At 46.1% G+C, this 27,845-nt stretch overlaps 1 protein-coding gene across 1 annotated transcript in view; it reads left to right on the top strand.

Annotated features, from left to right (window-relative positions):
* The first annotated feature begins 356 nt into the window (after positions 1 to 356).
* Positions 357 to 27,845, top strand: part of ccdc120a (coiled-coil domain containing 120a) — an 84,097-nt gene continuing 56,608 nt past the window's right edge. Inside the window, exons 1-2 of the mRNA XM_064922003.1 lie at positions 357 to 655; positions 12,378 to 12,450. Of these exons, the coding sequence (XP_064778075.1) occupies positions 615 to 655; positions 12,378 to 12,450 (114 nt within the window). The 5' untranslated portion in view covers positions 357 to 614. The remainder of the gene's footprint in view (positions 656 to 12,377; positions 12,451 to 27,845) is intronic.

Raw genomic sequence — 27,845 nt, 5'->3', positions numbered from 1 at the left:
ACAACTTCAAAGACAATTAATTTATCTCATAAAAGTCTGTACAGGGTTTTGAGTTGTATCTTCTTGGACAGTTTACATCTGGATACAGTTTAGGTAGCCTACACATCAGCTATAGTGGAACAAACCAATCTTTCAACAAAAAAATATCTGAATAAACATCGCCTACTAAACCTAATTATAAAACATATCAAGTGATGTAAAGGGACTTATTTTATACATATTAGATGAGAGATTGAATTATACGATGGTTGTCTTTTTCGCTTACAAAGATCTGCTGCCCCTGCTGTTTCTACCCCCCTCTGCATCTGACCATTTGGTATCGCCGCAACAAGTCGCTGTGTCCAGAGTCTCTCAGCCAGGCGGAGAGAGAGAGAGGTCGCTGCGCCCCGACTGACTGCGGAACACCGAAGAGAAACGCTCTTATGGACTTTTAAACGAGGACTTTTGAGAAGTTTCATCCGCGCGTTTTTATTGACGCTTTTCATCATTTATTTACATGATTGTGTCGTGGCATACCGGATCCGTTGTAACGAGCGCTATGGGAATATACGGTGTACATTGAAAGGGTTGGTTCGGTTAGAACATACCTGTGTTGACATCGATCTTCACTCCGCATGCTGTTTGTTCCACCGGGTAGTTTAAACTGCATATCGAGGTAATCAGCCGTAACTTACCGTATGTATTCTTAAATGTAATATCCTACAATACACGTTTGTTGTTTAATTAATATCACATTGTTGAATGTTACCAACAGCAATCCATGTTCAAATTTGGAAACCCGTGTCAAAAGTTTTTATTTTCCAAACAAGAGGAAAGGTGCCACTGTAGATTTTTATTTAAATATTATATATTAAATTATTTGTCAGTGCCAACCTTTTATTGAGTAGGTCATTACTTTGATATGACTATCAAGCTTGTGAATGTGAGGTTTGAGACTGGCCCCATGTGCTGATCCTCTGAGTCAACATGTTGGTGTAGGAGCCTTGGCAAAAGCAAGGGTCATTGTTAACATTTGTCTGTGGGAAAGTAGCACTACACTGTAATCCCAACCTCAGCATACTGTTGATACCTCTGCACCGGGGCCACAGCCAATGAGATGTGATACGGTTGATACCTCTGCACCGGGGCCAGAGCCAGAGAGAGAGCCTATTGTGTGTGTGATACTGTTGATACCTCTGCACCGGGGCCACAGCCAGAGAGATAGCCTACTGTGTGTGATACTGTTGAAACCTCTGCACCGGGGCCACAGCCAGAGAGATAGCCTGTTGTGTGTGATACTGTTGAAACCTCTGCACCGGGGCCACAGCCAGAGAGATAGCCTATTGTGTGTGTGATACTGTTGAAACCTCTGCACCGGGGCCACAGCCAGAGAGATAGCCTACTGTGTGTGATACTGTTGAAACCTCTGCACCGGGGCCACAGCCAGATAGATAGCCTACTGTGTGTGATACTGTTGAAACCTCTGCACCGGGGCCACAGCCAGAGAGATAGCCTACTGTGTGTGATACTGTTGAAACCTCTGTACCGGGGCCACAGCCAGAGAGATAGCCTACTGTGTGTGATACTGTTGAAACCTCTGCACCGGGGCCACAGCCAGAGAGATAGCCTATTGTGTGTGTGATACTGTTGATACCTCTGCACCGGGGCCACAGCCAGAGAGATAGCCTATTGTGTGTGTGATACTGTTGATACCTCTGCACCGGGGCCACAGCCAGAGAGAGAGCCTGTTGTGTGTGATACTGTTGATACCTCTGTACCCGGGGCCACAGCCAGAGAGAGACTACTGTGTGTGATCCTGTTGAAACCTCTGCGCCGGGGCCACAGCCAGAGAGATAGCCTACTGTGTGTGTGATACTGCTGTACACACACAGTAGGCTATCTGTGTTGTTACTGAAGATACAAGTGAAATCAAAGGTAAGAGTTTAGATCTGTGTTTATTTGATCTACTACAGTTTTTAAATGTCCAAGTTAGTATCCATAGCAACCCAAGATGGCATAGCAGTCAGACGTCCTTTGTCCTCATCTTGTCATGTCCCGTGTATATATATATTTACATATTTTCCTTGCATATCTTTTTATATATATTTTTTCCTAAAAGCTCAACTTCAAAACACTCTCCTGCAACCTGCCTCACCAATTACAAAAACAAAAGAGATCAGAAGCTAGCCAGAAGAGAGATCAGAAGCTAGCCAGAAGAGAGATCAGAAGCTAGCCAGAAGAGAGATCAGAAGCTAGCCAGAAGAGAGATCAGAAGCTAGCCAGAAGAGAGATCAGAAGCTAGCCAGAAGAGAGATCAGAAGCTAGCCAGAAGAGAGATCAGAAGCTAGCCAGAAGAGAGATCAGAAGCTAGCCAGAGGAGAGGTCAGAAGCTAGCCAGAAGAGAGGTCAGAAGCTAGGCCAGAAGAGCGGCCAGAAGAGAGGCCAGAAGAGAGATCAGAAGCTAGCCAGAAGAGAGATCAGAAGAGAGATCAGAAGCTAGCCAGAGGAGAGGCCGGAAGCTAGCCAGAGGAGAGGCCGGAAGCTAGCCAGAGGAGAGGCCGGAAGCTAGCCAGAGGAGAGGCCGGAAGCTAGCCAGAGGAGAGGCCGGAAGCTCGCCAGAAGCTAGCCAGAAGAGAGGCCAGAAGCTAGCCAGAAGAGAGGCCAGAAGCTAGCCAGAAGAGAGGCCAGAAGCTAGCCAGAAGAAAGGCCAGAAGCTAGCCAGAAGAGAGGCCAGAAGCAAGCCAAAAAAAGAGTCCAGAAACTAGCCAGTTTACTGGCTAACGTTAGTATTAGGCTAACCACGGTTGGTGGTCATCAGCTGTCCTTTAGCTCGAAAAGCTATCGCTAGTTTTGTGCAACACGACTCAGACCAGAGCATACCGGACCTATTTTCTCTCCATATCCCCGGATTTCTACCGCAAGCTCTGGACATTTACACCTGGATCTTGCAGCTAGCTAGATGCTACCCGAGTGACTATAAGCTGGTGGTTCCTTTTAACATGAGTCTTCAATATTCCCAAGAAGTTTTAGTTGTAGTTATTATAGGAATTATAGGACTATTTCTCTCTATACCATTTGTATTTCATATACCTTTGAGTATTGGATGTTCTTATAGGCACTTTAGTATTGCCAGTGTAACAGTATAGCTTCCGTCCCTCTTCTCGCTCCTCCCTGGGCTCGAACCAGGAACACAACGACAACGGCCACTCTCAAAGCAGCGTTACCCATGCAGAGCAAGGGGAACAACCACTCCAAGTCTCAGAGCGAGTGACGTTTGAAATTATATTAGCGCGTGCTAACTAGCTAGCCATTTCACATCGGTTACACCAGCCTCATCTCGGGAGTTGATGGGCTTGAAGTCATAAACAGCACAATGCTTGAAGCACAGGGAAGAGCTGCTAAAAAACGCACGAAAGTGCTGTTTGAATGAATGCTTACGAGCCTGCTGGAGCCTACCACCGCCCAGTCAGACGGCTCTATCAAATCATAGGCTTAATTATAACATAATAACACACACAGAAATACGAGCCTTAGGTCATTTAATATGGTCGAATCCGGAAACTATCATCTCGAAAACAAGGCGTTTATTCTTTCAGTGAAATACGGAACCGTTCGGTATTTTATCTAACGGGTGGCATCCATTAGTCTAAATATTCCTGTTACATTGCACAACCTTCAATGTTATGTCATAATTATGTAAAATTCTGGCAAATTAGTTCGCAATGAGCCAGGCGGCCCAAACTGTTGCATATACCCTGACTCTGCGTGCAATGAATGCAAGAGAAGTGACACAATTTCACCTGGTTAATATTGCCTGCTAACCTGGATTTCTTTTAGCTAAATATGGGGCGGCAGGGTAGCCTTGTGTTTAGAGTGTTGGACTAGTAACCGGAAGGTTACGAGTTCAAACCCCCGAGCTGACAAGGTACAAATCTGTCGTTCTGCCCCTGAACAGGCAGTTAACCCACTGTTCCCAGGCCGTCATTGAAAATAAGAATTTGTTCTTAACTGACTTGCCTGGTTAAATAAAGGTAAAATAAAAAATAAAAATATGCAGGTTTAAAAATTTATACTTCTGTGTATTGATTTTAAGAAAGGCATTGATGTTTATGGTTAGGTACACGTTGGAGCAACGACAGTGTAACGACGTTCTTCTGTTGAAGGAGGAGCGGACCAAAATGCAGCGTGGTGGTTACTCATATTTATTGTTGAAAAATGACTAGACGTGAAAAAACTATACAGCCAATCTGGTGAAACTAAACACAGAGACAGGAACAATCACCCACGACACACTCAAAGAATATGGGTGCCTAAATATGGTTCCCAATCAGAGACAACGATAATCACCTGACTCTGATTGAGAACCGCCTCAGGCAGCCATAGACTAACGCTAGACATCCCACAAAACCCCAAGACAAAAACACACCACAATAACCCATGTCACACCCTGGCCTGACCCAATAAATGAAGATCAACATAATGCATTTTGACCAGGGCGCGACAGACAGTCCTATTTCACAAATACGCACCGCATCGATTATATGCAATGCAGGACACGCTAGATAAACTAGTAATATCAACCATGTGTAGTTAACTAGTGATTATGATTGATTGTTTTTTTATAAGATAAGTTTAATGCTAGCTAGCCACTTACCTTGGCTTCTTACTGCATTCGCGTAACACGCAGGCTCCTCGTGGAGTGCAACGAGAGGCAGGTAGTTAGAGCGTTGGACTAGTTAACTGTAAGGTTGCAAGATTTAATCCCCCGAGCTGACAAGGTAAAATTCTGTCATTCTGCCCCTGAATGAGGCGGTTAACCCGCTGTTCCTAGGCCGTCATTGAAAATAAGAATGTGTTCTTAACTGACTTGCCTGGTTAAATAATGATTCAATAAAGGTGTAAAAAGAAAATTGTCCAAATTGGCGTCCAAAAATACCGATTTCCGATTGTTATGAACTTGAAATCGGCCCTAATTAATCGGCCATTCCGATTAATCGGTCGACCTCTAGTCACTACATTAATACAACGGTGTGTCACTTGCGGACATTCATGAACTGATGGTGTTGGTTCGTCGTCCAGGCGACTTCAGTTGTGATTTTAGTGTGTGGACACTTGGTGAGCAGGGAAGAGGAGAGAGGGAGAGGAGTTGAGGGGGAGAGAATACAGTGCAATTGAGGAGAGGAGGGGAGATGGAGAGGAGGAGGGGAAATGGAGGAGAGGGGAAATGGAGGAGAGGGGAGATGGATGAGAGGGGAGATGGAGAGGATGAGAAGGGAGATGGAGAGGGGAGATTCAGAGGATGAGAGGGGAGATGGAGGGGAAATGGAGGAGAGGGGAGATGGATGAGAGGGGAGATTGAGAGGATGAGAAGGGAGATTGAGAGGGGAGATGGAGAGGATGAGAGGGGAGATGGAGGAGGGAGTGGTTGTGTGTCTGATCTGTTTGTAGATTACAGATGTGTTTGAAGAGTTACCTAGAGACCATGAGACCTAAAGACTAGGATTGTGTCCCACATGACACCCTGTTCTCTATCTCGTGCACTACCAGACGCCCTATGGCAAAAAGTAGTGCACTATATAGGTGACGGTGCCATTGGCCATGTCTCACTCCATCAGACTAAAGAAACTCTTGTCTTGTCATCAGAAAGCTTGTCTTTTAATCTCTTACAGGGTGTTTCAGTCAACATGGACATTCACAGGGTTTAACATGGGAGGACATTTGTTTTAACCTTCATTTAACTAGAAAAGTCAGTTAAGAACAAATTCTTATTTACAATGACGGCCTAGGAACAGTGGGTTAACTGCCTGTTCAGAGGCAGAATGACAGATTTTTACCTTGTCAGCTCGGGGGATCCAACGCTCTAACCACTAGGCCACCTGCCCCCCCTACACTTGAACCACTAGGCTACCTGCCGCCCCTACACTCTAACCACTAGGCTACCTGCCACCTCTACACTCTAACCACTAGGCTACCTGCCTCCCCTACACTCTAACCACTAGGATACCTGCCGCCCCTACACTCTAACCACTAGGCTACCTGCCGCCTCTACACTCTAACCACTATGCTACCTGCCGTCCCTACACTCTAACCACTAGGCTACCTGCCTCCTCTACACTCTAACCACTAGGATACCTGCCGCCCCCACACTCTAACCACTAGGCTACCTGCCGCCTCTACACTCTAACCACTAGGCTACCTGCCGTCCCTACACTCTAACCACTATGTTACCTGCCGCCCCTACACTCTAACCATTAGGCCACCTACCGCCCCTACACTCTAACCACTAGGCTACTTACCACCTCTACACTCTAACCACTAGGCTACCCTGCCACCCCTACACTCTAACCACTAGGCTACTTACCACCTCTACACTCTAACCACTAGGCTACCCTGACTCCCTACACTCTAACCACTAGGCTACCTGCCGCCCCTACACTCTAACCACTAGGCTACCTGCCTCCCCTACACTCTAACCACTAGGCTACCTGCCACCTCTACACTCTAACCACTAGGCTACCTGCCACCTCTACACTCTAACCACTAGGCTACCCTGCCACTCCTACACTCTAACCACTAGGCTACCTGCCACCTCTACGCTCTAACCACTAGGCTACCTGCCTCCCCTACACTCTAACCACTAGGCTACCTGCCACCTCTACACTCTAACCACTAGGCTACCCTGCCACTCCTACACTCTAACCACTAGACTACCTGCCGCCCCTACACTCTAACCACTAGGCTACCTGCCACCTCTACACTCTAACCACTAGGCTACCCTGCCACTCCTACACTCTAACCACTAGGCTACCTGCCACCTCTACGCTCTAACCACTAGGCTACCTGCCACCTCTACACTCTGACCACTAGGCTACCTGCCACCTCTACACTCTGACCACTAGGCTACCTGCCGCCCCTACACTCTAACCACTAGGCTACCTGCCACCTCTACGCTCTAACCACTAGGCTACCTGCCTCCTCTACACTCTAACCACTAGGCTACCTGCCTCCTCTACGCTCTAACCACTAGGCTACCTGCCTCCTCTACACTCTAACCACTAGGCTACCTGCCTCCTCTACACTCTAACCACTAGGCTACCTGCCGCCTCTACACTCTAACCACTAGGCTACCTGCCTCCTCTACGCTCTAACCACTAGGCTACCTGCCTCCTCTACACTCTAACCACTAGGCTACCTGCCGTCCCTACACTCTAACCACTAGGTTACCTGCCACCTCTACACTCTGACCACTAGGCTACCTGCCACCTCTACGCTCTAACCACTAGGCTACCTGCCACCTCTACACTCTGACCACTAGACTACCTGCCGCCCCTTCATGTCTGATCTTACAACCCGTTTTGGGTAGGGAAGAGCGTTATCAAGCGCCTCTCACCTCATCCTTTAATAAAAACCATGTCCGTGCTGTGTACAGGGAGCGCCTCCCTATTGCCTTACATTCACCATGTTGGTCCGCTGGTTTAGTGGTAAATGCTATTTTAATGGCTGTTAAAAGATAAGAGCTCAATCAATGTGACATTAAGTCAACATTTCACTGTAAGATCTACACCTGTTGTTGTCAGCATTTCACTGTCAGATCTACTACACCTGTTGTATTCAGCATTTCACTGTAAGGTCTACTACACCTGTTGTATTCAGCATTTCACTGTGAGGTCTACTACACCTGTTGTATTCAGCATTTCACTGTAAGGTCTACTACACCTGTTGTATTCTGCATTTCACTGTGAGGTCTACTATACCTGTTGTATTCAGCATTTCACTGTAAGGTCTACTACACCTGTTTGTATTCAGCATTTCACTGTAAGGTCTACTACACCTGTTGTATTCAGCATTTCACTGTGAGGTCTACTACACCTGTTGTATTCAGCATTTCACTGTGAGGTCTACTACACCTGTTGTATTCAGCATTTCACTGTAAGGTCTACTACACCTGTTGTATTCAGCATTTCACTGTGAGGTCTACTACACCTGTTGTATTCAGCATTTCACTGTGAGGTCTACTACACCTGTTTGTATTCAGCATTTCACTGTAAGGTATACTACACCTGTTGTATTCATCATTTCACTGTGAGGTCTACTACACCTGTTGTATTCAGCATTTCACTGTGAGGTCTACTGCACCTGTTGTATTCAGTATTTCACTGTAAGGTCTACTACACCTGTTGTATTCAGCATTTCACTGTAAGGTCTACTACACCTGTTGTATTCAGCATTTCACTGTAAGGTCTACTACACCTGTTGTATTCAGCATTTCACTGTAAGGTCTACTACACCTGTTGTATTCAGCATTTCACTGTGAGGTCTACTACACCTGTTGTACTCATCATTTCACTGTGAGGTCTACTACACCTGTTGTATTCAGCATTTCACTGTAAGGTCTACTACACCTGTTGTATTCAGCATTTCACTGTAAGATCTACACCGGTTGTAGTCAGCATTTCACTGTAAGGTCTACTACACCTGTTGTCGTCAGCATTTCACTGTAAGATCTACACCGGTTGTAGTCAGCATTTCACTGTAAGGTCTACTACACCTGTTGTCGTCAGCATTTCACTGTAAGATCTACACCTGTTGTATTCAGCATTTCACTGTAAGATCTACACCGGTTGTAGTCAGCATTTCACTGTAAGGTCTACTACACCTGTTGTAGTCAGCATTTCACTGTAAGATCTACACCTGTTGTATTCAGCATTTCACTGTAAGATCTACACCTGTTGTAGTCAGCATTTCACTGTAAGATCTACACCTGTTGTATTCAGCATTTCACTGTGAGGTCTACTACACCTGTTGTATTCAGCATTTCACTGTGAGGTCTACTACACCTGTTTGTATTCAGCATTTCACTGTGAGGTCTACTACACCTGTTGTATTCAGCATTTCACTGTGAGGTCTACTACACCTGTTGTATTCAGCATTTCACTGTGAGGTCTACTACACCTGTTGTATTCAGCATTTCACTGTAAGGTCTACTACACCTGTTGTCGTCAGCATTTCACTGTGAGGTCTACTACACCTGTTGTATTCAGCATTTCACTGTGAGGTCTACTACACCTGTTGTATTCAGCATTTCACTGTAAGGTCTTCACCTGTTGTAGTCAGCATTTCACTGTGAGGTCTACTACACCTGTTGTTGTCAGCATTTCACTGTAAGATCTGCTACACCTGTTGTATTCAGCATTTCACTGTAAGATCTACACCCGTTGTAGTCAGCATTTCACTGTAAGATCTACACCCGTTGTAGTCATCATTTCACTGTAAGATCTACACCGGTTGTAGTCAGCATTTCACTGTAAGATCTACACCTGTTGTAGTCATCATTTCACTGTAAGATCTACACCTGTTGTAGTCAGCATTTCACTGTAAGATCTACACCTGTTGTAGTCAGCATTTCACTGTAAGATCTACACCTGTTGTAGTCAGCATTTCACTGTAAGATCTACACCTGTTGTAGTCATCATTTCACTGTAAGATCTACACCTGTTGTAGTCAGCATTTCACTGTAAGATCTACACCTGTTGTAGTCAGCATTTCACTGTAAGATCTACACCTGTTGTAGTCATCATTTCACTGTAAGATCTACACCTGTTGTAGTCAGCATTTCACTGTAAGATCTACACCTGTTGTAGTCAGCATTTCACTGTAAGATCTACACCTGTTGTAGTCAGCATTTCACTGTAAGATCTACACCTGTTGTAGTCATCATTTCACTGTAAGATCTACACCTGTTGTAGTCAGCATTTCACTGTAAGATCTACACCTGTTGTAGTCAGCATTTCACTGTAAGATCTACACCTGTTGTAGTCAGCATTTCACTGTAAGATCTACACCTGTTGTAGTCATCATTTCACTGTAAGATCTACACCTGTTGTATTCAGCATTTCACTGTAAGATCTACACCTGTTGTCGTCAGCATTTCACTGTAAGATCTACTATCCTAGACAATAGGATCATCTTTAGCTGTGAACTGCTGAGACTTTGTCTCTGAACATCTAAGTTAAGTGAACTGACCCTCTAGTCTCTGTGGGCGAACAGACTCTCTGGACTCTGTGGGCGAACAGACTCTCTGGTCTCTAGGTGAACAGACCCTCTGGTCTCTGTGGGCGAACAGACTCTCTGGTCTCTGTGGGCGAACAGACCCTCTTGTCTCTGTGGGCGAACAGACCCTCTTGTCTCTGTGGGCGAACAGACCCTCTTGTCTCTGTGGGCGAACAGACCCTCTTGTCTCTGTGGGCGAACAGACTCTCTGGTCTCTGTGGGCGAACAGACTCTCTGGTCTCTGTGGGCGAACAGACTCTCTGGTCTCTGTGGGCGAACAGACTCTCTGGTCTCTGTGGGCGAACAGACTCTCTGGTCTCTGTGGGCGAACAGACTCTCTGGTCTCTGTGGGCGAACAGACTCTCTGGTCTCTGTGGGCGAACAGACTCTCTGGTCTCTGTGGGCGAACAGACCCTCTAGTCTCTGTTTTGCTACCATGTTGTTGTCATGTTGTGTTGCTACCATGCTGTGTTGTCATGTGTTTCTACCATGTTGTTGTCATGTTGTGTTGCTACCATGCTGTGTTGTCATGTGTTGCTGCCTTGATATGTCGTTGTCTTAGGTCTCTCTTTATGTAGCATTGCCTCTTCTTGTCGTGATGTGTGTTTTGTCTTATATATATATTTTTTACTCCCGTCCCTCGTCCCCACAGGAAGCCTTTTGCCTTCTGGTAGGCCGTCATTGTAAATAAGAATTTGTTCTAACTGACTTGCTGAGTTAAATAAAATGAATGGTTGGGGACAGTCCCCCCCAGCTCCACAGTCCTCCCCAGCTCCACAGTCCTCCCCAGCTCCACAGTCCTCCCCAGCTCCACAGTCCTCCCCAGCTCCACAGTCCTCCCCAGCTCCACAGTCCTCCCCAGCTCCACAGTCCTCCCCAGCTCCACAGTCCTCCCCAGCTCCACAGTCCCCCCCCAGCTCCACAGTCCCCCCCCAACTCCACAGTCCCCCCCCAGCTCCACAGTCTCCCCAGCTCCACAGTCCTCCCCAGCTCCACGGTCCTCCCCAGCTCCACAGTCCTCCCCAGCTCCACAGTCCTCCCCAGCTCCACAGTCCTCCCCAGCTCCACAGTCCCCCCCAGCTCCACAGTCCCCCCCCAGCTCCACAGTCCTCCCCAGCTCCACGGTCCTCCCCAGCTCCACGGTCCTCCCCAGCTCCACAGTCCTCCCCGGCTCCACAGTCCTCCCCGGCTCCACAGTCCTCCCCAGCTCCACAGTCCCCCCCAGCTCCACAGTCCACCCCAGCTCCACAGTCCTCCCCAGCTCCACAGTCCTCCCCAGCTCCACAGTCCCCCCAGCTCCACAGTCCTCCCCAGCTCCACAGTCCTCCCCAGCTCCACAGTCCTCCACAGTCCCCCCCAGCTCCACAGTCCTCCCCAGCTCCACAGTCCTCCCCAGCTCCACAGTCCTCCACAGTCCCCCCCAGCTCCACAGTCCTCCCCCAGCTCCACAGTCCTCCCCCAGCTCCACAGTCCCCCCCCAGCTCCACAGTCCCCCCCAGCTCCACAGTCCCCCCCCAGCTCCACAGTCCCCCCCCAGCTCCACAGTCCTCCCCAGCTCCACAGTCCTCCCCAGCTCCACAGTCCTCCCCAGCTCCACAGTCCCCCCCAGCTCCACAGTCCTTCCCAGCTCCACAGTCCTTCCCAGCTCCACAGTCCTCCACAGTCCCCCCAGCTCCACAGTCCTCCCCAGCTCCACAGTCCTCCCCAGCTCCACAGTCCTCCCCAGCTCCACAGTCCTCCCCAGCTCCACAGTCCTCCCCAGCTCCACAGTCCTCCACAGTCCCCCCCAGCTCCACAGTCCTCCCCAGCTCCACAGTCCCCCCCAGCTCCACAGGCTCCACAGTCCTCCCCAGCTCCACAGTCCCCCCCAGCTCCACAGGCTCCACAGTCCAACCCAGCTCCACAGGCTCCACAGTCCAACCCAGCTCCACAGTCCCCCCCCCAGGCCTCCCCAGCTCCACAGGCTCCACAGTCCAACCCAGCTCCACAGTCCTCCCCAGCTCCACAGTCCCCCCCCCATGCCTCCCCAGCTCCACAGGCTCCACAGTCCAACCCAGCTCCACAGTCCCCTCCCCAGCTCCACAGGCTCCACAGTCCTCCCCAGCTCCACAGTCCCCCACAGTCCCCTCCAGCTCCACAGTCCTCCACAGTCCCCTCCAGCTCCACAGTCCTCCACAGTCCCCTCCAGCTCCACAGTCCTCCACAGTCCCCTCCAGCTCCACAGTCCTCCACAGTCCCCTCCAGCTCCACAGTCCTCCACAGTCCCCTCCAGCTCCACAGTCCCCTCCCCTTCCAGGCTTTATTAACCAGTCCACTTCATCTCTCTTTTCTCCCCTCTCTCCCTCCAGCGGGCTCTGTTTCCACCTCTGTTCATTGGGGCTACAGCCATACTGGAAACGAGGTCAGAGATACCCACCCCAGGTACAATACACATACACACATGTTCCCTAACCACAAGTATCAGCTACCATAGTGGTAGAGTGTGTGTGTGTGTGTGTGTGTGTGTGTGTGTGTGTGTGTGTGTGTTTCCCCTCCTCTTCTGATCAACATGTTCCTACACCTTGTTTCTCAAAGCGGTGTTTGTTTTTTCCATCAGACCAACCACGGTATCCCTGTTCTATTGACCAAAATATGTTTCACTTCAAATCCCTTTGAGTCTCTCGCTGTGGGGGTTTTAGTAGGGAGACACTTCAGACACTGTGTTGTGTTGTGGAATGTCTTAAGCTCTGTGGTGTAATAATGAACAAGAGACTGTTTGATGCAGCCGTCCTCCTCCTCCTCTTCCTCCTCCTCCTCCTCCTCCTCCTCCACTGTTTCTCTGCAGACCGGGGTAGACAGGGGGAGGTACGGGGAGAGAGGGGGGAGACTTCAGAGAACATGTGGGGACCAGATGTGTAGGTAGCTGCAGGCCTACTGCTGGTCGTCCTGAGAGAGAGAAACTGTTACAGACTAGCAGCCCAACCTGAATCTCTACTACGGCTGGACATTATCATAGTGATTCATCTATTCTATATATATATTATTTGGACCTAATGGGTTCTGTATCCTACCTATGGGTTCTGTATCCTACCTATGGGTTCTGTATCCTACCTATGGGTTCTGTATCCTACCTATGGGTTCTGTATCCTACCTATGGGTTCTGTATCCTACCTATGGGTTCTGTATCCTACCTATGGATTCTGTATCCTACCTATGGGTTCTGTATCCTACCTATGGGCTCTGTATCCTACCTATGGGTTCTGTATCCTACCTATGGGTTCTGTATCCTACCTATGGGTTCTGTATCCTACCTATGGGCTCTGTATCCTACCTATGGGCTCTGTATCCTACCTATGGGTTCTTTATCCTACCTATGGGCTCTGTATCCTACCTATGGGCTCTGTATCCTACCTATGGGCTCTGTATCCTACCTATGGGCTCTGTATCCTACCTATGGATTCTGTATCCTACCTATGGATTCTGTATCCTACCTATGGGTTCTGTATCCTACCTATGGGTTCTGTATCCTACCTATGGGTTCTTTATCCTACCTATGGGCTCTGTATCCTACCTATGGGCTCTGTATCCTACCTATGGGTTCTGTATCCTACCTATGGGCTCTGTATCCTACCTATGGGCTCTGTATCCTACCTATGGGTTCTGTATCCTACCTATGGGTTCTGTATCCTACCTATGGGTTCTGGATCCTACCTATGGGTTCTGGATCCTACCTATGGGTTCTGGATCCTACCTATGGGTTCTGGATCCTACCTATGGGTTCTGTATCCTACCTATGGGCTCTGTATCCTACCTATGGGCTCTGTATCCTACCTATGGGCTCTGTATCCTACCTATGGGCTCTGTATCCTACCTATGGGTTCTGTATCCTACCTATGGGTTCTGTATCCTACCTATGGGTTCTGTATCCTACCTATGGGTTCTGTATCCTACCTATGGGTTCTGTATCCTACCTATGGGCTCTGTATCCTACCTATGGGCTCTGTATCCTACCTATGGGCTCTGTATCCTACCTATGGATTCTGTATCCTACCTATGGGTTCTTTATCCTACCTATGGGCTCTGTATCCTACCTATGGGCTCTGTATCCTACCTATGGGTTCTGTATCCTACCTATGGGCTCTGTATCCTACCTATGGGCTCTGTATCCTACCTATGGGCTCTGTATCCTACCTATGGATTCTGTATCCTACCTATGGATTCTGTATCCTACCTATGGGTTCTGTATCCTACCTATGGGCTCTGTATCCTACCTATGGGCTCTGTATCCTACCTATGGGTTCTGTATCCTACCTATGGGCTCTGTATCCTACCTATGGGCTCTGTATCCTACCTATGGGCTCTGTATCCTACCTATGGGCTCTGGATCCTACCTATGGGTTCTGGATCCTACCTATGGGTTCTGGATCCTACCTATGGGTTCTGGATCCTACCTATGGGTTCTGTATCCTACCTATGGGCTCTGTATCCTACCTATGGGCTCTGTATCCTACCTATGGGCTCTGTATCCTACCTATGGGCTCTGTATCCTACCTATGGGTTCTGTATCCTACCTATGGGTTCTGTATCCTACCTATGGGCTCTGTATCCTACCTATGGGTTCTGTATCCTACCTATGGGTTCTTTATCCTACCTATGGGCTCTGTATCCTACCTATGGGCTCTGTATCCTACCTATGGGCTCTGTATCCTACCTATGGGTTCTGTATCCTACCTATGGGCTCTGTGTCCTACCTATGGGTTCTGTGTCCTACCTATGGGCTCTGTGTCCTACCTATGGGTTCTGTGTCCTACCTATGGGTTCTGTGTCCTACCTATGGGTTCTGTATCCTACCTATGGGCTCTGTATCCTACCTATGGGTTCTGTATCCTACCTATGGGTTCTGTATCCTACCTATGGGCTCTGTATCCTACCTATGGGTTCTGTATCCTACCTATGGGTTCTGTATCCTACCTATGGGTTCTGTATCCTACCTATGGGTTCTGTATCCTACCTATGGGCTCTGTATCCTACCTATGGGCTCTTTATCCTACCTATGGGTTCTGTATCCTACCTATGGGCTCTGTATCCTACCTATGGGCTCTTTATCCTACCTATGGGTTCTGTATCCTACCTATGGGTTCTGTATCCTACCTATGGGTTCTGTATCCTACCTATGGGTTCTGTATCCTACCTATGGGCTCTGTATCCTACCTATGGGCTCTTTATCCTACCTATGGGTTCTGTATCCTACCTATGGGCTCTTTATCCTACCTATGGGTTCTGTATCCTACCTATGGGTTCTGTATCCTACCTATGGGTTCTGTATCCTACCTATGGGTTCTGTATCCTACCTATGGGCTCTGTATCCTACCTATGGGCTCTGTATCCTACCTATGGGTTCTGTATCCTACCTATGGGCTCTGTATCCTACCTATGGGCTCTTTATCCTACCTATGGGTTCTGTATCCTACCTATGGGTTCTGTATCCTACCTATGTCTTGTTTCATGCCAGTTCGAGTAGTTGGTTTGACTGTAGAGAGGGTTTGGAATTGTATATTGAAGGAGACAAAAGAACCGGAGAGAGAATTTCAACATCCTAAAACACCCTCCAATCATAAGGGTTCATTTCATTGTTAGTTTATAACAGCCTTCATGCTCTGCTTGGTTCAGAATGATGGATTACACTGCTTTACATACAACAACATGCCCTGCCCTGACCCTGCCCTGACCCTGCCCTGACCCTGCCCTGACCCTGCCCTGAACACATAGTCAGCTGGAGTTACCCATCCCTGAACCTGAGCTCTGCTCTGCTCATCTCCCAGAGACCCAGGACAACAAAGGCTCTTAAGGCACACAGGGACAGCGAGCCGAGAGGAAGCACCACGTGTCACTTCCCACCTGTCCCTCTCGTCCATGACAGCAGCAGTGCTTCACTGTTTAAACAAATGGACTGTGCTGGTCACATAGCAGTTTATGGTGTTGTTAAATACCATGGCTGAGCCTGTAGTGACACCCCATTCCAATACAGTGCACTACTTAATACAAGCATGGTATTACCATCAGGTGTCTATAGCAACATGGGTATCACCATCAGGTGTCTATAGCAACATGGGTATTACCATCAGGTGTTTATAGCAACATGGTATTACCATCAGGTGTCTATAGCAACATGGGTATTACCATCAGGTGTCTATAGCAACATGGTATTACCATCAGGTGTCTATAGCAACATGGGTATTACCATCAGGTGTCTATAGCAACATGGTATTACCATCAGGTGTCTATAGCAACATGGGTAGTACCATCAGGTGTCTATAGCAACATGGTATTACCATCAGGTGTCTATAGCAACATGGGTATTACCATCAGGTGTCTATAGCAACATGGGTAGTACCATCAGGTGTCTATAGCAACATGGTATTACCATCAGGTGTCTATAGCAACATGGTATTACCATCAGGTGTCTATAGCAACATGGGTATTACCATCAGGTGTCTATAGCAACATGGGTATCACCATCAGGTGTCTATAGCAACATGGGTAGTACCATCAGGTGTCTATAGCAACATGGGTATTACCATCAGGTGTCTATAGCAACATGGTATTACCATCAGGTGTCCATAGCAACATGGGTAGTACCATCAGGTGTCTATAGCAACATGGTATTACCATCAGGTGTCTATAGCAACATGGGTAGTACCATCAGGTGTCTATAGCAACATGGGTATTACCATCAGGTGTTTATAGCAACATGGGTATCACCATCAGGTGTCTATAGCAACATGGGTAGTACCATCAGGTGTCTATAGCAACATGGGTATCACCATCAGGTGTCTATAGCAACATGGGTATCACCATCAGGTGTCTATAGCAACATGGGTATTACCATCAGGTGTCTATAGCAACATGGTATTACCATCAGGTGTCTATAGCAACATGGGTAGTACCATCAGGTGTCTATAGCAACATGGTATTACCATCAGGTGTCTATAGCAACATGGGTAGTACCATCAGGTGTTTATAGCAACATGGGTATTACCATCAGGTGTCTATAGCAACATGGTTAGTACCATCAGGTGTCTATAGCAACATGGGTATTACCATCAGGTGTCTATAGCAACATGGGTAGTACCATCAGGTGTCTATAGCAACATGGGTAGTACCATCAGGTGTCTATAGCAACATGGGTATTACCATCAGGTGTTTATAGCAACATGGGTATCACCATCAGGTGTCTATAGCAACATGGGTAGTACCATCAGGTGTCTATAGCAACATGGGTATCACCATCAGGTGTCTATAGCAACATGGGTAGTACCATCAGGTGTCTATAGCAACATGGGTATTACCATCAGGTGTCTATAGCAACATGGGTATCACCATCAGGTGTCTATAGCAACATGGGTAGTACCATCAGGTGTCTATAGCAACATGGTATTACCATCAGGTGTCTATAGCAACATGGTATTACCATCAGGTGTCTATAGCAACATGGGTAGTACCATCAGGTGTCTATAGCAACATGGGTAGTACCATCAGGTGTCTATAGCAACATGGGTATCACCATCAGGTGTCTATAGCAACATGGTTATCACCATCAGGTGTCTATAGCAACATGGGTATTACCATCAGGTGTCTATAGCAACATGGGTAGTACGATCAGGTGTCTATAGCAACATGGGTATTACCATCAGGTGTTTATAGCAACATGGGTATCACCATCAGGTGTCTATAGCAACATGGTATTACCATCAGGTGTCTATAGCAACATGGGTAGTACCATCAGGTGTCTATAGCAACATGGGTAGTACCATCAGGTGTCTATAGCAACATGGGTATCACCATCAGGTGTCTATAGCAACATGGTTATCACCATCAGGTGTCTATAGCAACATGGGTATTACCATCAGGTGTCTATAGCAACATGGTATTACCATCAGGTGTCTATAGCAACATGGTATTCCCATCAGGTGTCTATAGCAACATGGTTAGTACCATCAGGTGTCTATAGCAACATGGTATTACCATCAGGTGTCTATAGCAACATGGTTAGTACCATCAGGTGTCTATAGCAACATGGGTAGTACCATCAGGTGTATATAGCAACATGGTTAGTACCATCAGGTGTCTATAGCAACATGGGTATCACCATCAGGTGTCTATAGCAACATGGGTATTACCATCAGGTGTCTATAGCAACATGGTATTACCATCAGGTGTCTATAGCAACATGGTATTACCATCAGGTGTCTATAGCAACATGGTATTACCATCAGGTGTCAATAGCAACATGGTATTACCATCAGGTGTCTATAGCAACATGGTATTACCATCAGGTGTCCATAGCAACATGGTAGTACCATCAGGTGTCTATAGCAACATGGTAGTACCATCAGATGTCTATAGCAACATGGTTAGTACCATCAGGTGTCTATAGCAACATGGTATAACCATCAGGTGTCTATAGCAACATGGTATTACCATCAGGTGTCTATAGAAACATGGTTAGTACCATCAGGTGTCCATAGCAACATGGTTAGTACCATCAGGTGTCCATAGCAACATGGTTAGTACCATCAGGTGTCTATAGCAACATGGTATAACCATCAGGTGTCTATAGCAACATGGTATTACCATCAGGTGTCCATAGCAACATGGTTAGTACCATCAGGTGTCTATAGCAACATGGTTAGTACCATCAGGTGTCTATAGCAACATGGTATAACCATCAGGTGTCTATAGCAACATGGTATTACCATCAGGTGTCTATAGAAACATGGTTAGTACCATCAGGTGTCCATAGCAACATGGTTAGTACCATCAGGTGTCCATAGCAACATGGTTAGTACCATCAGGTGTCTATAGCAACATGGTATAACCATCAGGTGTCTATAGCAACATGGTATTACCATCAGGTGTCCATAGCAACATGGTTAGTACCATCAGGTGTCCATAGCAACATGGTTAGTACCATCAGGTGTCTATAGCAACATGGTATAACCATCAGGACACCAGGACACTAAATGCTGTTTCTCCATTAGAGAAAAGGAACAAGCACCGTACATATTTTAGTTAACATCCCAGCTACAGTTAACTACCACTGCATACACACACACACACACACACACACACACACACACACACACACACACACACACACACACACACACACACTCTTCCCAGCTACGGTGGTTTGTTAGTGCTACACCAGAGTACTGAATGACTGTGTGACAACATGTATAATACCACCACTACAATACAACATGTATAATACCACCACTACAATACAACATGTATAATACCACCACTACAATACAACATGTATAATACCACCACCACTACAATACAACATGTATAATACCACCACCACTACAATACAACATGTATAATACCACCACCACTACAATACAACATGTATAATACCACCACCACTACAATACAACATGTATAATACCACCACCACTACAATACAACATGTATAATACCACCACCACTACAATACAACATGTATAATACCACCACCACTACAATACAACATGTATAATACCAACACCACTACAATACAACATGTATAATACCACCACTACAATACAACATGTATAATACCACCACTACTACAATACAACATGTATAATACCACCACTACAATACAACATGTATAATACCAACACCACTACAATACAACATGTATAATACCAACACCACTACAATACAACATGTATAATACCACCACCACTACAATACAACATGTATAATACCACCACTACAATACAACATGTATAATACCACCACCACTACAATACAACATGTATAATACCACCACTACAATACAACATGTATAATACCACCACCACTACAATACAACATGTATAATACCACCACTACAATACAACATGTATAATACCACCACTACAATACAACATGTATAATACCACCACTACAATACAACATGTATAATACCACCACTACAATACAACATCTATAATACCACCACCACTACAATACAACATGTATAATACCACCACTACAATACAACATGTATAATACCACCACTACAATACAACATGTATAATACCACCACTACAATACAACATGTATAATACCACCACTACAATACAACATGTATAATACCACCACCACTACAATACAACATGTATAATACCACCACTACAATACAACATGTATAATACCACCACTACAATACAACCTGTATAATACCACCACCACTACAATACAACATGTATGATACCACCACCACTACAATACAACATACCACCCATTCTGAAACGAACTGAAGCCCTTTTATAAGTGTTGCAGTCATTTCAATAATTGTAGTAGCTGACGTTTATAGTGTTGAGTCATCCACATACAAAGACACACTGGCTTTACTCAAAGCCAGTGGCATGTCGTTAGTAAAGATTGAAAAAAAAATAAGGGGCCTAAACAGCTGCCCTGGGGAATTCCTGATTCTACCTGGATTATGTTGAAGAGGCTTCCGTTAAAGAACCCCCTCTGTGTTCTGTTAGACAGGTAACTCTTTCTCCACATTATAGCAGGGGTGGCAGGGTAGCCTAGTGGTTAGAGCGTTGGACTAGTAACCGGATGGTTGCGAGTTCAAACCCCCGAGCTGACAAGGTACAAATCTGTCGTTCTGCCCCTGAACAGGCAGTTAACCCACTGTTCCCAGGCCGTCATTGAAAATAAGAATGTGTTCTTAACTGACTTGCTTGGTTAAATAAAGGTAAAATAAATAGCAGGGGGTGTGAAGCCATAGCACACAGTTTTTCCAGCAGCAGAATATGATCCATAATGTCAAAAGCCACACTGAAGTCCAACAAAACAGCCCCCACAATCATTTTATTATCAATTTCTCTCACCCAGTCATTTTCAATGGAAATCTATTTTAGGTCCCCACAATGATAGTAAAGTGTGTGTGTGCACAGCAACAACAACAATTTCTTCAGCAAACAGCACCTCACCCCAGCAAAACACACACACACACACACACACACACACACACACACACACACACACACACACACACACACACACACACACCCTAGGAGTCTGACCAACATTGTCAATTAATTAATGAGTTCCATAGATTCTGTCAGACATTTGTATGTATTTATAGTTGGTTTTACAATAATTCATAATGGTATCGATGTCAATAGTGTCTGACAGTGGGTGTGTCCCAAGTCAACAATCTCTCCTTTCTCACCAAGTGTGCACTTGTTCACTTCCCTTCACTGATTTAAAAAGGAAATGACTGTTATAAGAAATATGGTGGAAACGTCCTCTAGCTCAACCCATGCTATGCTTTTAGATGTGTGGGAAGTAGCGATCGAGTGTTCACTTCAGGATAAATATGATTTTTTGGGGGACTTACCCGTTGTCTTTTACCTTGAGTGAGCAATGGTAATATACAGCGTTTTGTCTAGTGTGTTTTCAAACCCAAACCCTGTTGACATAATGGGGGGGGGGGGTCATGGTGCGACTTCTCTCTCTGGCCATCTGGTCTGTTCTGCATTTCTGCTGCTCCTACAAGGTAACGCGGGAACACACACACACACACTCTCTCTGTGTGCCAAAAGGATGCGTTTACCCCAGAGACAGGGAGGGAGGGCAGGGTTCTGGCTGACAGTAGATGGTGATGGAAGAGGAGGATGTAGGACCAACATGGCTCTCCCTCTTCTCTGACCTTGTATTGTGGATTTATAATCTACAATACATGTTATATAATATACAGATACCTTATTTTAATTTGATCATTCTATTGTTTCAGGGATTTTCCTGCACAGCAGGAAATGTAAACTGTGTTCTAGGCTTAAAAAGGCTTCTAAAGTTTGTAATTTCCACTGAAATATTTCAGATTTATCCATTTAATTATAATCCAGATAATAATTAATATTTCCTGTTGCTGCTGGATTATTTTCCTGCTGTGAGAAACTGGTTGAAATGACGATCTATTCATGTGCAGTAGATGATCTCCCACATTACTTTCTTATTTCCACTCGGAGAGGATCCCGTCTTTCTGAGGAAAGTAGGATTCTATTTCAGTGACATGACTGGTGATGTGTATGGCTTCCCGGCGAGCTACAGTAGTACTGTTTGTTGCTTTGCTGAAGGGGAAAGGCCTCCTCTGACTTTTCTCCTCCTTCTTCATCGTCTTCTCTTTCTCCTTCTTCGTCTTCTTCTCTTTCTCCTTCTTCTCTTTCTCCTTCTTCTCTTTCTCCTTCTTCTCTTTCTCCTTCTTCTTCTCTTTCTCCTTCTTCTCTTTCTCCTTCTTCTTCTCTTTCTCCTTCTTTGTCTTCTTCTCTTTCTCCTTCTTCTTCTCTTTCTCCTTCTTTGTCTTCTCTTTCTCTTCCTTCTCTTTCTCTTTCTCTTTCTCCATCTTCTTCTCTTTCTCTTCCTCCTCTTTCTCCTTCTTTTTCTCTTCCTTCTCTTTCTCCTTCTTCTTCTCTTTCTCCTTCATCTTCTTCTCTTTCTCCTTCTTCGTCTTCTTCTTTCTCCTTCTTCGTCTTCTCTTTCTCCTTCTTCTCTTTCTCCTTCTTTGTCTTCTTCTCCTTCTTCTTCTCTTTCTCCTTCTTCTTCTCTTTCTCCTTCTTCTTCTCTTTCTCCTTCTTCTTCTCCTTCTCCTTCTTCTTCTCCTTCTCCTTCTTCTTCTCTTTCTCCTTCTCCTTCTTCTTCTATTGTCTCCCAGTCTGGATTGTTTGGTGGCTGAACAGGTCCAGGTTGGTTTGGAGCCATGGTTGTTATGTCACATAATGCAAGGATTCTGTCAGTGACACAATGGGGGGGGGGAACATTTCTATTATCATGGTAATGTACCTAACAAGAAGATGTTGGACAACACTGTGGTCAGGTCCCAAATGGAACTCTATTCCTGGCCTATATAGTGTATTACTTTTGACCAAGACCCATCATAGGGTACTAGCATAGTTCATAGAATACCAGTTTAAATCTATGTTGAGTTCTGCCTCTTCTTCAATCAGTTTAAATGGATATGGATCCCATGTTATGACCATCGACATCACGGCCGTAACCAGCAAGGGAATTTCATCAGTATTCATTTACCCCAGTGAGTCTATGGTGTAAATCTATCCAGTATTCATTTACCCCAGTGAGTCTATGGTGTAAATCTATCCAGTATTCATTTACCCCAGTGAGTCGATGGTGTAAATCTATCCAGTATTAATTTACCCCAGTGAGTGAGTCTATGGTGTAAATCTATCCAGTATTCATTTACCCCAGTGAGTGAGTCTATGGTGTAAATCTAGCCAGTATTCATTTACCCCAGTGAGTGAGTCTATGGTGTAAATCTATCCAGTATTCATTTACCCCAGTGAGTCTATGGTGTAAATCTATCCAGTATTCATTTACCCCAGTGAGTCTATGGTGTAAATCTATCCAGCCACATACAGACAGTACTGTAGCTCAGGCTCCCAGTGAGTCGATGGTGTATTACTGAGTGCTTTCTTCCCTAGAGAACGTGTTGTTGTCATACTCTTTTGGCCTGAAGAGCCACCATTTATATTGGGGTATAATAATATGCATGCCTTTTTGTTCCTTCTGCCTTAACCCACCATAAGGCTAGCTCAACAACCCCCAATGTGTAGGTGTGTAACGGTGGCCATTACATTTACATTTACATTTAAGTCATTTAGCAGACGCTCTTATCCAGAGCGACATTAGACGACCGACGAGCGCCAAAAGCATGCTGGCCGTTGGGCTTGGCACAAAATATTTGCCTTGGGGGGGGGAAAAAAACAGTGTTCATCCCAAGTGATCTTCCCAGTGCTGTAGTGCCTTCGGAAAGTATTCAGACCCCTGGACCTTTGTCCACATTTTGTTACGTTACAGCCTTATTCTAAAATGGATCAAATCGTTTCTCCCTCAACAATCGACACGCATTGATCCAAAATGACAAAGCAAAAACAGTTTATAAAATAAAAATAAAACATTTTTGCAAATTTGTATAATTTTTTTTTACAATTAAATATCACATTTACATAACTATTCAGAACCTTTACTCAGTACTTTGTCAAGTTTGGCACACCTGTATTTGGGGAGTTTCTCCCATTCTTGCTGTTTGGGGTTTTAGGCTGGTTTTCTGTACAGCACTTTGTGACATCGGCTGATGTAAGAAGGGCTTTATCAATACATTTGATTGATTGATTGATGGAGACCACTGAAGGTCTTGGGGACCTTTAACGCTGTAGACATGTGTTGGTATCCTTCCCCAGATCTGTGCCTCGACACCATCCTGTCTCGGAGCTCTACAGACAATTCCTTGGACCTCATGGCTTGGTTTTTGCTCTGACATGCACTGTCAACTGTGGGACCTTATATAGACAGGTGTGTGCCTTTCCAAATCACGTCCAATCAGTTGAATTTACCACAGGTGGACTCCAATCAAGTTGTAGAAACATCTCAAGGACGATCAATGGAAACAGGATGCTCAATTTCAAGTCACATAGCAAATACTTACATAAATAAGGTGTTTTTGTTTTATATGAAAATACCTTTTTTGCTTTGTCATTATGGGGTATTGTGTCATTATGGGGTATTGTGTCATTATGGGGTATTGAGTCATTATGGGGTATTGTGTCATTATGGGGTATTGTGTCATTATGGGGTATTGTGTCATTATGGGGTATTGTGTCATTATGGGGTATTGTGTCATTATGGGGTATTGTGTCATTATGGGGTATTGTGTCATTATGGGGTATTGTGTCATTATGGGGTATTGTGTCATTATGGGGTATTTTGTCATTATGGGGTATTGTGTCATTATGGGGTATTGTGTCATGGGGTATTGTGTCATTATGGGGTATTGAGTCATTATGGGGTATTGAGTCATTTTGGGGTATTGTGTCATTATGGGGTATTGTGTCATTATGGGGTATTGTGTTGTTATGGGGTATTGTGTTGTTATGGGGTATTGAGTCGTTATGGGGTATTGTGTCATTATGGGGTATTGAGTCATTATGGGGCATTGTGTTGTTATGGGGCATTGTGTCGTTATTGGGCATTGTGTCGTTATTGGGCAGTGTGTCGTTATTGGGCAGTGTGTCGTTATGGGGCAGTGTGTCGTTATGGGGCAGTGTGTCGTTATGGGGCAGTGTATCATTATGGGTTATTGTGTCATTATGGGGTATTGTGTCATTATGGGGTATTGTGTCATTATGGGGTATTGTGTCAGTATGGGGTATTGTGTCATTATGGGGTATTGTGTCATTATGGGGTATTGTGTCATTATGGGGTATTGTGTCATTATGGGGTATTGTGTCATTATGGGTTATTGTGTCGTTATGGGTTATTGTGTCATTATGGGGTATTGTGTCATTATGGGGTATTGTGTCATTATGGGGTATTGTATGTAGATTAAGGACCTTTTTCATTTAATCAATTTTAGAGGAAGGCTGTAACATACAATGTGGAAAAACAGAAGGGCTCTGAATACTTTCTGAATGCCCTGTATTCCCAGTGACATTCCCCATGACATTCCCAGTGATATTCCCAGTGATATTCCCAGTGACATTCCCAGTGACATGCTCAGTGACATTCCCAGTGACATTCCCAGTGACATTCCCAGTGACATTCCCAGTGACATTCCCAGTGACATGCTCAGTGACATTCCCAGTGACATTCCCAGTGACATTCCCAGTGACATTCCCAGTGACATTCCCAGTGACATTCCCAGTGACATGCTCAGTGACATTCTCAGTGACATTCCCAGTGACATTCCCAGTGACATTCCCAGTGACATTCTCAGTGATATTCCCAGTGATATGCTCAGTGACATTCCCAGTGATATTCCCAGTGATATTCCCAGTGATATGCTCAGTGACATTCCCAGTGACATTCCCAGTGACATTCTCAGTGATATGCTCAGTGATATGCTCAGTGACATTCTCAGTGACATTCTCAGTGACATTCCCAGTGATATTCCCAGTGACATTCCCAGTGACATTCTCAGTGACATTCCCAGTGACATTCCCAGTGACATTCCCAGTGATATGCTCAGTGACATTCCCAGTGACATTCCCAGTGACATTCCCAGTGACATTCCCAGTGACATTCCCAGTGACATTCTCAGTGATATTCCCAGTGACATTCTCAGTGATATTCCCAGTGACATTCTCAGTGACATTCTCAGTGACATTCCCAGTGATATTCCCAGTGACATTCCCAGTGATATTCTCAGTGACATTCCCAGTGATATTCCCAGTGACATTCTCAGTGACATTCCCAGTGATATTCCCAGTGACATTCCCAGTGATATTCTCAGTGACATTCCCAGTGATATTCCCAGTGACATTCTCAGTGACATTCCCAGTGACATTCCCAGTGACATGCTCAGTGACATTCCCAGTGACATTCCCAGTGACATTCTCAGTGACATTCTCAGTGACATTCCCAGTGACATTCTCAGTGACATTCCCAGTGATATGCTCAGTGACATTCCCAGTGACATTCCCAGTGATATTCCCAGTGATATGCTCAGTGACATTCCCAGTGACATTCCCAGTGACATTCTCAGTGATATTCCCAGTGACATTCTCAGTGATATGCTCAGTGACATTCTCAGTGACATTCCCAGTGACATTCCCAGTGACATTCCCAGTGACATTCCCAGTGACATTCCCAGTGACATTCCCAGTGACATTCCCAGTGATATGCCCAGTGACATTCCCAGTGACATTCCCAGTGACATGCTCAGTGACATTCTCAGTGACATTCCCAGTGACATTGTCAGTGACATTCTCAGTGATATGCTCAGTGACATTCCCAGTGACATTCCCAGTGACATTCCCAGTGACATTCAATGATATTCCCAGTGGGGAGGAGACGAGAGGGAAGGAGACTGGAGGGGAGAGAACAGGGGAGGAGAGGAGACGGGAGGAAAGGAGAGGGAACAGGAGGAAAGGGGGGGGAGAGAACAGGAGGGGGGGTTGGCCATGTGGAAACACAGCAGCTGGATCCACTTTCCCTTGTTAGTGTGGGCTTAATCAATACAGGCATGCTCTCTCTCTGTGTGTGTGGGGGGGGGGTGGGGGGGAGATCAGGCTGTACTCTGGGTCTAGGGCAGACAACAAACTGCTGAGTTGTGACTTTGTTGTTGGAGGAGGTAGACACACAGCAGGGTGGAGGAGGTAGACACACAGCAGGGTGGAGAAGGTAGAGGGGTGGAGGAGGTAGACACACAGCAGGGTGGAGGAGGTAGGAGGGTGGAGGAGGTAGACACACAGAGGGGTGGAGGAGGTAGACACACAGCAGGGTGGAGGAGGTAGGAGGGTGGAGGAGGTAGACACAGCAGGGTGGAGGAGGTAGACACACAGCAGGGTGGAGGAGGTAGAGGGGTGGAGGAGGTAGACACAGCAGGGTGGAGGAGGTGGACACACAGCAGGGTGGAGAAGGTAGAGGGGTGGAGGAGGTAGACACACAGCAGGGTGGAGGAGGTAGGAGGGTGGAGGAGGTAGACACACAGAGGGGTGGAGGAGGTAGACACACAGCAGGGTGGAGGAGGTAGGAGGGTGGAGGAGGTAGACACACAGAGGGGTGGAGGAGGTAGACACAGCAGGGTGGAGGAGGTAGACACACAGCAGGGTGGAGGAGGTAGGAGGGTGGAGGAGGTAGACACACAGCAGGGTGGAGGCGGTAGAGGGGTGGAGGAGGTAGACACACAGCAGGGTGGAGGAGGTAGGAGGGTGGAGGAGGTAGACACAGCAGGGTAGAGGGGTGGAGGAGGTAGACACACAGCAGGGTGGAGGAGGTAGACACAGCAGGGTGGAGGAGATAGACACACAGCAGGGTGGAGGAGGTAGAGGGGT

Source organism: Oncorhynchus masou, chromosome 18, assembly GCF_036934945.1.
Source record: "Oncorhynchus masou masou isolate Uvic2021 chromosome 18, UVic_Omas_1.1, whole genome shotgun sequence".
NCBI classification, from domain to species: domain Eukaryota; kingdom Metazoa; phylum Chordata; class Actinopteri; order Salmoniformes; family Salmonidae; genus Oncorhynchus; species Oncorhynchus masou.
Note: the sequence above shows the minus strand (reverse complement) of the source record. Positions and strands in the feature narration are given on the sequence as shown.